The sequence below is a fragment of the Nesoenas mayeri genome, assembly GCF_963082525.1.
Source record: "Nesoenas mayeri genome assembly, chromosome: 17".
Taxonomy (NCBI): domain Eukaryota; kingdom Metazoa; phylum Chordata; class Aves; order Columbiformes; family Columbidae; genus Nesoenas; species Nesoenas mayeri.
The window spans coordinates 7,764,563-7,777,157 of NC_137565.1; the positions used below are offsets into that span (position 1 = coordinate 7,764,563).

General features: G+C 46.8%; 2 protein-coding genes across 3 annotated transcripts in view; both read right to left on the reverse strand.

Annotated features, from left to right (window-relative positions):
* SEPTIN5 (septin 5) overlaps positions 1 to 8,548 on the reverse strand; it is a gene marked incomplete at its 5' end in the record, with an annotated part of 39,025 nt that extends 30,477 nt beyond the window's left edge. Inside the window, 2 exons of one of the 2 annotated variants that reach the window (XM_080355406.1) lie at positions 8,362 to 8,372; positions 8,506 to 8,548. In XM_080355406.1, the coding sequence (XP_080211532.1) occupies positions 8,362 to 8,372; positions 8,506 to 8,548 (54 nt within the window). Of the gene's footprint in view, positions 1 to 8,361; positions 8,373 to 8,494 lie in introns of both variants that reach the window. The other variant, XM_080355405.1, reaches the window with a different exon arrangement.
* A 3,447-nt stretch (positions 8,549 to 11,995) lies between these two features.
* The window catches only part of LOC308047189 (septin-2), a gene marked incomplete at its 5' end in the record, with an annotated part of 28,632 nt that continues 28,032 nt past the window's right edge, over positions 11,996 to 12,595 (reverse strand). The window contains one exon of the mRNA XM_080355496.1: positions 11,996 to 12,191. The remainder of the gene's footprint in view (positions 12,192 to 12,595) is intronic.

Genomic DNA, 12,595 nt, shown 5'->3' on the forward strand with positions numbered 1-12,595 from the left:
TCATCTCAGACAGCATCTCTCTTGCTGTCGCGATGACACACTCTTGCTCATCTCGGCACTGTGCAATCACAGCAGCAAGGCTTTGCTGCAGGCCAGCTGCATCGTTTGCAGTTTAACCCCACTGCCTTGATTCAGCCCACCGCCTCCAAAACTGGGTAAACACACACCAGCTCCTGAAGGCTGTGATGCTTCTTCCATCGCTGTCTGATCCCAGCTGGCACCAGCTCCTCTGAGCAGCAGGATCCTCTGAGAATTTGTAGAATCCTAAAAGTCATAAACAGCCCTGACATTTTTTACAGCAGACCTTGGGCAGAGGGAAATTACTATTGGTCCAGCTGGACATTTCCAATACTGCTAATCAACATTTCCAGGACTTCATATCACCTAATACCCAAGGCAGAGACTGAGGAGAGCTTTAAAATAAAAAGAAAGCCCAGCCGCGGTGACCGTGTATATAGGACTGGCAGACAGCAGATGTCTTTGTGACTCATACTTCACCTGAATATATAATTAATGTAGCATGTAATTTATTTGAAAAGTGGATGTAAGACTGCAGAATCTAAAGAGATTTCATGTGTGTACGTATCACAGCAAGAATGAGCTCAGTGCAGCAGGCAGGATTAGAATAGTTCCCACACTAAGGAAATAGCCAGGAGACATTACAAAAGGCTAAAAGCAAAGCGACTTGCCTGGGAAGTCATCTTAAAAATAATTGCAATACAAAGCAAAGCAGTAAAAGGGCTGGCCCGTGCTCTCATGTGTGTTCACACAGCTCCAAGCACCAGGGGTCTGCGAGGAAAAATGAAACATCATCACTGGAGCCCAGACCACATCTGTACCACCACGGGCTTTGCCTCGCAGAAAGCAGAAGGAAGACGTTAAGCCCTCAGAGCCTCTTTTCCCACAAGCTGAGTGGATTTTTTTCCCCTCCCTTGCTTCTGCACTGAGAATGTCCAGAGGCCAGCGGGACAGGCTTGGTCCCCATGGCCAGTGTCCAGGAGCTAGCACTCAGGATCCCGCGGTTTATTTGCTCAGCCTGCACTCCCTGCTCCTGGTTTTCCCTGCCAGGAGTCACTCTGGGAGAACAGCACCAGCTGCCCCGGGCGAGGTCCGGCAGAGACAGGCCATCCCAGCTCCACATACACACACCCTGCACACGCTTGATAACGCGCTTCAAAACAGACGGGGCACTCCCAGTGTTCCCAGGAAGAGCAAAGAGCTGAGCTGAACAAAGCTGGCAAGTAAAGACCTCAGCTCCGCTGCTCCTTGGCTCCGAGCAGTCGCACGCTACGGCCACCGCAGTGGCACACGGGGACAGGGCAGCCACGGCGCGGCTCCTCCCTCCCCATCAGCCAACACTTGGGTCCTGATGGCCAAAACTGCTGTCAGCTGCTGCCACCGCGCAGAAAATCAGGACAAAGTGACACGGTGAGTAAAGAACTGGAGTTAACTTCTACTAAGGGCTTCCCACCTCTGGCTGACTTAACACTACACTGGCTGCCACCCCAGAGAGGCCCAAGCTGGTGTGAAGCACAGCCCGAGATGCTCGAGCTCACTGCACTTCTCAGGGTCAGCCTGAGCATCCCTGAGCCCTCCCTGCCACGGCACAGGGCTGGTGCAATCTGAAGGCTGTGCATCTGCATCCAGAGACGTTTGTGCTCTCTCGAGCATCCCCTGCACACACTGCTAGAGCCCTCTTTGAGAGCTGAACTGCAGCCTCAGCTTCTCTTTTTTTTGACTTTGGGAGCGGACGTTTTGTACTAAAGCCAGAAACTAAACCCTCCTCGTCCTCTTGGCATCACACCCTTGCAGATGCCTGTGCAGGGTTTCACTTCCTCTTCAGCTCTTGGCCAACACTTGGCCAAGTTTTGCTCATCAGCAAGCCAGTCCCTGCAGCCTTCCAGCATGTTCTTCTCCAAGCCACATCCAGCACATGGCTGCCATGACACTGCTGGGGGTACCAGCCCCATGGGTAAAGTCTGGGAATGACAGACCATGGGACAGCACAGCAGTTTAGAGCTGAATGTTAACAGGCCATAATAGATGTCAATTAATGCACTGGAAATACACAGACAATAGAGAAGGAATTAAGAACATTAACCCATTCAGCCCTTAAAACAGAAAGGACTCCTACTTGAGTTGGGAGCAACAGATCTCTTCCACTCTCTGCAGCCCAGCCCCTGTAGCATTGCACATACAAACACTTCCTCTTCCCGTGCTTTGTGCCACCTTCCTCTACTCATTTTCAACAGTGTTTCTGGGATACCAAGTGGTGGACGAACAACAGCACACACAATGGATGAGAAACACGTGTTCTGGGATCTGACTCCAGCTTTTCTGATGCACCACACACAAATCCAGCTCCCGAACACCCTTGTGGGAACAAGACGACTGCAAACCTCTTCACAGCTCCAGGGACAGTTCTCTGGGAGAAAAGGAATGTGTAACAGCAGACAAACATTTTTCCCTGCGCTTCGAGGCTAACCACACTGTAGACATACACACGCGCACACACACAGACAAAATCCAGCCCATGTGGGAATTGTTCCAGCATGCTATGAAACAACATGCACAGGCTTCACAAAAATCTGAAGTCACATAGTTTATTAGAGATGCCATATGTTTCTTTCATCAATATTAGAGTGTGGTTTCTCTGTCTCTGGGAAATCTTTGCCTTGAGCAAGAAGGTGACAAAGGCTTAGTGTTGGTCAGGCAAGAAAGCTGTGCAGGTAAGCAAAGAAGGTGCCCTCCAGTTTGTGCTCTGCTATCCAGGAAAAAAGTAACACAGAAGCCATTTGAACTGGAAGAGGAAAAGTGGGAGAGGAACTCTCTTGGCCAAGCAAGAGTGTTCTCTCAGCAAGAAATGCTTCAAGTATGAAGGATGGAGCAGAGCTCTCCAGGCTTGCTTTCAGCACACGTGAGCAGCAGCTGCAGCGCGGGCAGAGGAGCCGCCGCTGCGAGCAGTGGGGTGTCCCAGAACTGTCAGGGAAAGCCCTTGGACTCAACGCTTAAAATGAATTTAGCAAAGCTCTGAGGATACAGAGCAGGGACTCAGCCTGGCCTGGCACGGGAAGCAACCAGCTGGCTGAAGGTGCAATTTCCCCTGGATGTCCAATATGTCTATTTTATTGGGTATTTAATGAACAGCAACTGAGACTGGAACTGAGGGTGGACAATAAGGGTTCCAGAAGACACTGAACTCCACCAGCTGTTTCTCCCTCTAGACTTGCCTTTCTTCAGCTTTTGCAGGGAACTGCCATAGCATTTATTGCTAGAACAATCAAACAAAGAACAGCATCACTGTGAAGCCAGTATCATTTTTGAGATTATTAAGCAGATGTGAGAAACTCCTTGACTTCGCAGACTAAAGGTATCCAGGGGCTGGGTTTGTCCTTCATTCAGACGGCAGCAACATTTTCAGCTCTGCAGCTGTGAGCTCTTTTGTAATGCCCCAGCAGCTGAGCAAGTGTCACAAGCACCTCTTAGGGTTAAATGAAGGTTGCTCCTACTTCCTCAGCATCAGCAAGGATCAGGCCACAACATCTGTCACTCTTACACATTTGGCTAACACGCCCACAACGGTCCTGCGCAATTCACACGAGAGCAGCAGAATTTTGGACTCATACACGAGTAGCGGAGCAGTTTGTGGAAATTCAAGTGACAAAAATCCCCATGCAGGAAACACTTCTCCTTTTCATAAACTGCAGATTGCTGCTTGCACTGAGAGGGCCCAACCTCTTCCCCTGCCCTGCACTAACGACCATTTTATCCATTTGGAGCATAAATAATTGAAGAGAGACATCAGCAGCAGCAGACAGCAGATTCTGTGCCCAGCTCTCCAGCAGTTGTTTCACCATGCAGCCCATGTGCTGACCTCCTTTTACAGCCCTTTTCCAAGGCGGCAAGCAGGAAAAAATGGGAGGAAAAAGAAAAAAGGCAAAGTACCCAGGATGGACTTCCCTCCCCAGCCCAGAACAGCCCGTCTGTGCGACACAGGGACCTCCTGCCGCAGGACTGTTTGCACAGATGCAGAGCACAAGGACAGGCAGGGCTGAACCTCCTGACCTGCTGCAGTTCCACCCAGCTCCTGACACTGTTCTGAGCAATGAGCCCTTGCCCAGCTTAGAGGGCAAGGGACCAGGGTTGTCTTTTGAAATGGGCCAAAAAAAATGAATGAACTACAGAGAGCTTTTTACAGAGAAGTAAAAGCTTCCACTCCTATGATACGTCTGGCCAAGATACACTAGGACATCAGAAAAACAAGCAGAGATGTGCTGCTTCAAGAGTGTTTCCAGTATTTACCTCCAGATGCTGTGACTAATTCGCTACTCCCTTTCTGGCAGACGCATCTTGGTAGCCAGGATGCAAGACCAGGGTTGGAAAACACAGAGGTTGGAAGAAACATTAACGTGGGGAGTCAAAGAGAAACAGCCTCACCCAGGGTGATCTATGACACAGTGAGAGACTATCCAGCTGTGGTGAAATATCCCACTCGCCAGCTGCAAATACAATTTTGCTTTCCCCTAGTGAAAAAAAACCTCACCACAACCACCCTGTCTGAATTGATACAGAGCACAACAGACAGCACGGGAGCACAGATCCATCCTGCCACTGCCAGTGACTCAAAGAACCAGGACTATAAAGTAATTGGTTTAACTCTGAGTGGTACTCTGTTTGCCTTCCAAGTTTCATGCTTTTCTGCACAAGCATAAGCGCAAGAAAGAACTTTCCCCTAGTCACAACATTACAAGAAGTGTTAACCTAAGGAAAATAGATGAAAGAAGGCAACACTATCAACATTTAACGCAGGTATGAATCCTCCAAGCTGCTCCAGCACACTTTGAGGGGATTCTGTAAGGACCTGATCTTTGTTGTACAGTTTGCAAGGGAACCTGTTTATACTTTTCATCACATATTTCACAAAACAATCTATTTTCATCACATAGGTGTCTACACAGAAATCATGGGTCACACTAAGGTCATCCTCAACCAGCTCAAGACACAGGAATCCCCACTCCTTCCTCCTCTTAATCTGCTCTTTGTCATCAGGAGTCATCATCAGTGTGTCAAGGGCAGCATCTAGAAATACCTCGGGTACCTCTGCACCATGCATAGCACAGCCTTTTCAGTGGGTTAAACATTTCTCTTTAGTCCATCTGGGCTTATCTCTCCACATGCACAGGATGGAAGACATCTCTGCTCTTGTCATATCTACTGTTCCAGGAAATATCTGCTTCTTTCTTTTTTTTCTAAGAAGGAAGCAAAGGAGTTTCAATTGAGTTTTTAAGATATAAACCCCAGATTCTCAAAAAGCAAGACACAAATGTAATGAATTCAGGAGTTCTCCATACCTAGAATCATGCTGAAACCATTCCCCCAGCCAAACTACCTTTCGCACAGCATCTTCTCTACACACAGTACCCCCCCATTTCTATTTTTACTGACAAGCAGACCACCTCAAAACGTGCTTACATAGAAAAAAGGACCAAGCTTAATGCAAAAGGCACAGCCCTGTAATTTCAAACCCACTGAAAGAACTGGATCCACCAGGTAGTCTCTGCTCCCACACCCAAACAGCTTTGCAAGTTGATTGGGCGGGGAGAGATCAACTTGGGATGGAGAGGTTCCCATCCTCTCGATTTAAAAAGAAACGATGACTTCAAAGAACATTAGAGACACGGGCCTGAGCGAGCAGGAGCCAGCTTCAGAGCCACGGCATGTAACACCCCAAACAAACACATGCCAACAACAGGAGCTAGGAGGCATGTTCTGCAGGAGTGTGCCAGGAGACTCCAGTTTAACCAGGTATCTGGGAGGTTTCACCTGTACTCCTCCCACAGCAACACCTCAGGCTTTGGCAGAGCATCCATCTGCCGCACTTGCCCTGTTTGGTTCTCAAGTCAATACTCTTTTGACAAATTGCTCTGTTTTCCTTACACAGGGCACACTCTTCCGTACATGGGACATTAGTCATTGCTTCTTTTGCCTACTGAGCTTCACCACGAGAATCCCTCTCAGCCCTCCAGTGGTATATACATTGCCAGGAGAGAAACCATCCCTCTTTGAGAGGTGCTGAACCAAGGTATAATGAGACTAAGGAGCTTTGTCTAACCAGGTGACCTGCTGCAGAGCATCAAACAAGAAACTGGTTCCCCCAGTCCGGGGTCTTAAACCACAGCCCTTCACATTGTAAAGCTGGATGCTCTGCACACAGACACTGGTATCAAACCTTCACTGACTTCAACGGGGCACGAGTTCCACACCAAATACACCAAGTAGATCATTCCTTGGAAATCAGAGACGTGGAGAATCTACCGTTATTTTTTCTTCATAAATGGTGCCAATTAGGAGTTCAACCTGCAAATCAGAGTTTCCTGGACCCAGACAGTGCATCAGCCCTGACTAGGCTATACGGGTAGATGAAGACATTCTTTGAAACTACATTGTTCCATTTTTTGGCCTCCACAAGCCACCAATATTATTAAGATTTTAGTGAAGGCTACTCTACCTACATGCAATCTATTGTAGTGCCCTCTTAGAAGCTCATTTCATTTCTCAATTATTCATAAAACATAGCTTTTACGATAAATTTTGAAAAATTGGTTCAAGCAAGAATTAAAGCTTTAGTAAACCTTTTAAATTGTTACCTGCTGCCAGATGAGGGTGGATTGGAATAAGGCAGCACGGGAGGAAAATCCCCGATCTCAAAGGATGCTAAAGAAAGACCATTTGTGTTTTTGTATATTCACTTTCATTTTAACAGATTGCTTTGTATTCACAGCTTGGTTTCCCTCCACCATCCACAAGTAGCATGGCTGGCACAAATTCATAATGAACCGTGCTCTGTCATGCAAGACCCACTCTACACTCTCAGCATAAGATCCACGGACACACACACATTGCCAAAGACCCTCCTTTGCCCCAGCAGAGCATTACGCTCTCCTGCTGACACGAGCTCTTTGGGGCACAGACTCCAGCCCACTTTTGCCTATGAGGTGTGACAAGGGCCTTTGGGAATTATGGTAATATCTACAACAGACTACTCTGATCTTCACCTTGCTTCTTCCCTTGGGGAATGAGCAGAAACAAGCCTTATACGTAACATGCTTCCCACTTTATTTTAAAACAAATTAACTAAAGAACAGCATGTTTTCAGGGTGTTCACAGCTAACACTGAGTTTTCTACAGTTTCAGAACACTTTCTGGATTGTTTCCCTCCAGAAATAAAACAAAAATTAACATCAATACTCACAAATAACTACAAAATGCTAGCAAAACTAAGTAGCTTAGGAAAAATGCACCTAAAGACCCCATTATCTTATTACTCCTGGATTTACTTTGTTCCTTTCATCACTGCAATTAGCGGCTAAAAAAATTGCACAGGTGTCTTTTCACAGTGCCCAAGTCTGCACTACAGAAGGAAACACCTTCTCCTGCACTGACCAGGTGAATGCTCCAGCTGCTACAAAATTAGTTTGCTTGTCTGTGGTCCAGAACAGCTGTGCAGTACCACTGTCTACGCTAGTAAGGTGTTTCCTGCCTAAGGAATTACAGCCCCAAACAGAGAAAGACTGGACCCAAAGGCAAGCGTTGTGAATGGGTGCACTATCTCCCGCTGCAGGGACCCATTGCACTGCCTTGCTGTGTTAACCATCGCCTCATCCCCACCTTTGTGAGACAGAAGACCTCCTCCATATACAGCAGACATTGCCTACATCATGATGATGGGTGCTAAGGAACACATGAAATCCTGCTGGTAACATCTTACCTAGACATTCAAGCTCAGCAGGGGAGGATTCCTCTTCTTGTCAAACACCCTAAATCCCTCTAAATACCAAAAGCGAACAAAAAAGCCTGTCGATGTCATCCGATTGCATCACACCCCCCCCACCTCCAGGACTGAAAGGCACATCTCTAAATAGCTATTAGCTTTGCAAAGCAAAACAGACGTTCCCCAACGCCCAAATGCTGGCGGCTGGCGAGGTGCTGACCTGCCACAGCAGCCAGGGACCGGGGCTGTGCCTGCGCATCTGTGCTGCGGAGGGAAGGGCGAGCGATGGGAGACGTGCTCCTCATACTGAAATGCCTTCGCCAGCCCCTGCGCTGCCTTTCTCCACCCGAACCTACTCGACACACCCAAAGGCACCGAAAAAAGGAGAAAGCCAACCCAAAACCCATGGACGCGAAGCAACCAAAATGCCTATTTCCCGGGTGGATCCAGTCTAAAAAGGGGCCAGCACGCCAACCCCCAGGCTGAAACGCCGCTGTGCCCAGGTAGCAGGACACCCCTCACTGCCGCAGCACCACGGGAAAGCACAGAGCCAGCAGGGCCGGGGCTGCAGCGGCCGCAGACCCACCTACCTGCTTCTCGTCTGCAGGGCGGATCGGCGAGGGCGGGATGCCCGCGGCAGGAGCCGGCAGCGAGGAGAGAAAAGAAGAGAGAGTGAGGGGTGCGCGGTGCGCTGGGCCGCGGGGCGGAGCGGCCGCGCGTCCCCGCAGCCTCACCTGGGTTGACCAGCTTGCTCTTGTACCGCATGCCGGTGCTCATGGTGCCGGCGGCGGCCCGGCCCTCCCGGGAGCGACAACGGCGCCGTGTGCGAGTGTGAGTGTGTGAGCGTGTGTGCGGCGAGGGCCGCCCGGCGCCGCCAATCCCGGGAGCCCGCCCCGCCCCGGCCCCGCCCTCCCTGCCCGCCGGGCGACAGCCGGGCCGGGGGCGGCAGCGCCGACCCCCCGCTACCGCAGCGCCCGCCGGCCGGAGCGGCCCCGCTGCGCCGCCCGGACCGCACGGCCAGGGCCCGGGGGACGGACACGGCAGCTCCCCGAATCGCGGCTGTGTCCACCCACCTGGAAACACCGCACTAGGAAGCACTCCCTGCTCTGGGATAGAAACACAACACCCAGAAGAAGGAATACACCGTTTAAAAAAAATAAAGCAAACACAAACGGAATAAATAGGAAATGTGTTTCCAGATTTAGCATCTCAAAATACAGTGGGAAGCCCTGAATCATACTGCAACTGTACTGTGCAAAGAAGGCATGTGTGCTCCCATTTCCATTAAAGCATTTTAAAGATGTGATACAGAAAGTTATTTTAGGTAAAAGCTGTCAGTACAACTGCGTAAGGAAAGGCAGCAGAGAACTCAAATGAATTCTAAACACTCCAAAAACAGTATAGCACATGATTTAAGCACAGCTTATAGGAACCTCAGCTCAACAGTCAGGGAGCAAGCAGAGGGGCATGTGAAGCGTCAGGATACCCAGCACCTTCCACAGCTGCAGGGAGGGGGTCATGTCTTCTACATTTCAAGGACAGGTAAATTATCAGACTTGAAACTCTCCTGAACACAGGACAGGATAAGCCTGGCATGGTGACAGGTGCACAAATGCCAGGACAACCCCCTGCCTTGGCACAAAACTGACACTGATGCCACAGTACTAATTTTTCAAATTATTGTAGTCACCACAGCACTTATCTTGCCATTTCTTCCACCATCTCATTCAAAACATGCCTCATACTAAAACGAGAAGACACTTCCAAAACCACAGGTTGGCAATCCCAGGCACGTGTGTTTTAAAAAACCCATTAACTCATCCTGAGTTCACTTTTAGCCATTGATTCAAAGCATCAGAAAAGATATAAATCAGGTAACTGTCAGCATATTTGCTTGTTTTTAAATGCTAGAGCACCACAGACCATTACAGACTACACCATAATTAAAGGCACCAACAAGCAAATCATGAGCTGTTTTATCACCTGCTACAGTGTTTTAAATCTCATGCTCCTGATCCTGTAGAATTGTCATTAAAATAGTTACATGTGGGCACCTCGGCCCAGTGCAGGGAAGTGTGAGCCTTGAGAAGTCTGGGATGGGATCCAGAGAAAGGACTTGTCTTCCATGGCCCCAGTACCGCTGAATGACAGGCACGGAAATGCAACATCAGAAATGAGACTCCAGCCAGGCTCCTCTATCAGTAGCTTCACAGTAGCAAAGACTTGGCTTAACAACTATATGTTCCCCCATTAAGCTGTCAAGTATTTTAACAAAACCGAGTTCAAACGTAACTGAAGATTATAATAACATCAAACAACAAAGAAGTGGTAGAAGGCATAAAAATGAAGCGTACGTTGAAAGGAAAGCACTCAGTATCAGCAGTACTGCAAGCCCTCCTTGGACAATTATTAAAATAGATCTCAGGTTTTGAGGCAAAGTGCTCCAGCTGGAATCCACAAGCCCAAAGAAGGCAGAGACAATCAATAATCAGTATCTGCTAGTAAAAATCTGCTCACCGAGGCTTCATACACAAGAATTGTGACAGTGACTTCAGGTGCTCTGCTTTGAAAAGAGGGAGAGGGAAAAAAAGCTCTGATTTTAATAAAATTAAAAACTAGGTGCTTTTGAAAGCCTGCTTCCCCATTGTCCTGGTTTGCTCCGAAAGATGAACCTTTCATGTTACCTTTGTTCACAGAGCTAATCCAGCATGTACTAATGAATGTACCCAAGTCCTGGTTCTCAGGAGGGGTGTGGCTGTCCTGACTTTCACAAGCACTAAAGGACAGCACATCATTTTCAGAAGGTTACAAAATATGATGGAAAATTCTGGAAGAAACACAACAAGGAAGGTGCACACAATGGCACACAATCCATGAGAAAATGTTTATGGTTAAATCTCTCACCTCAGCCCTCTTGACAGACATCCTTACAATTAAAACCTTCATAAAACTTGAAGATACTTTGGATGAACACAAATCTGTCACTTCATTTCTTCTTTCAACTTCATTACAGCCGCCACTGAGATAACAATGTCATGTCCATTTGATGCAGTTCAACTCCAAACACAAGCCAAATATGCACCCCTGTGATGCACATTGTTTGTTAATCCTACAAATTTGGGGTAATCATTCCACGAAAGACACCCTAACTTAATACAGAAGACTAAGTGTCTCAATCCCATATTTGCAAAATAATTTAAGCTTATGCATATATAATACATGCAAGACTACAAAAGCATGCAGAAGAGAGCTATGCACTCGGTAATAACATAAAGGAAACAGCAACATTCATGAATTTATAAACTAAGATATGCAATCAGATTTTCAAAGGTATTTACACATGTAAAAGATGTTGGTAGGCGCCTAATGAACTCTACAAAACAAAAAAATAAGTGAATGCAAAGTCTTGCTACATAACTTCCCGTTAAAACACTTTCAAAGTTGTTTTGATATGAAATCAAAGCAGTTTGTATGTAGCCGAATTCTAGAAAACACCTTCATTCCTGAGGGTAAATGTCAAAATTCCTTTGAATATGCACTGTGCATGATGTCATTACAACATTTCATAGATTAGCTTAAAATAGCCAAAATCCCAGAAAACAACAAAAACTACCCCAAAATTCAACATTTTCCACATTCGTACAATTTATTACAAAACTTCAATGAAAATTAGTGTTGTGGTATATAAAAAGTTCAGTACATGCCATCGCTCAGCTGACAGATAAAAATGCCTGTGACAGAAATTCTTGCAATCAATACTCGAGACCTGAAGACAAATCTTCAGAGCATCCACAGAAGTTGTTGGCGTGCGTAGTGTTTATGATACGTTAAGGCACGATGATTTAGAAAAGTCAGCTTTCTTGCATCACTGGTGAATCATCAGTGGTTTGTACATTGTCTCATACATCACACAAATATACATCACCAGAGATGAAGCTTCAAAAGCAACCAAAGCACAGAGAAAGTTATGAAAAACTCATACGATACACAATGATTTAAAATGGCAAGTGAAAGTTATGATACTGTGCAAACACACGTATGTTTACTGTAAACAGGCCACAATGTCTTTTACTATTAATTATGAAACTGTTCAGAATAACGTAGCAGATACATGATTAACTCCTTAAACCCACCACAATTACTAGTCCAAACAGTGTACTCTATCAGTTCTGGTATAAAAGGTATAGGAAGGATAATAAAACCACATTTATAAGTATGAAGACAGTGTTACCAAAAGAATCAAAAAAGATACATTAGAACTTGATTAACATTGAAGATATAAAACGAGCCGTTTTACAACACGATCTTCAGACTTTGTTTTAACGCAGGTCTTGATCTGCGGCATCCAGCTTTTGCATTTGAACGTTACCATGCGGTCAAAGAAAACAGAGCACCCATCCACTTAGAGAACCGTATACTGCTGCGAACAGAAGTGGAAAACAGAGAGCATTAGAAAGGACAAACTCTCAGCAGTGTCAGAGCGTTTGGGGCGGCCTGAGCCCCTCTGAGCAAAGCAGCATCATCCAGAAACAGCATTTCAGGGACCTCCACTAGATTGGCTGAGTCAGAGGCAGTTTGGCCCCAAATATTTACCACGAATGTCTAATACAAGCACATAAATTAGAATCTATTTTTACCTATGTAATTTCTGAAACATCCACAGCCCCCTCCATCTGCAAGGATACAAGAAATGTGTTACAGCTCATCTCAACACTAACACATGCAAAAAACCAACCTCAGTCAGCCTGTTACTGCTGGTGAGGAAGCCGAAAACTGCTTATCTACATTGAGCTAAAAGCAAGCAGGGAGTTTGATGTTGTGCAC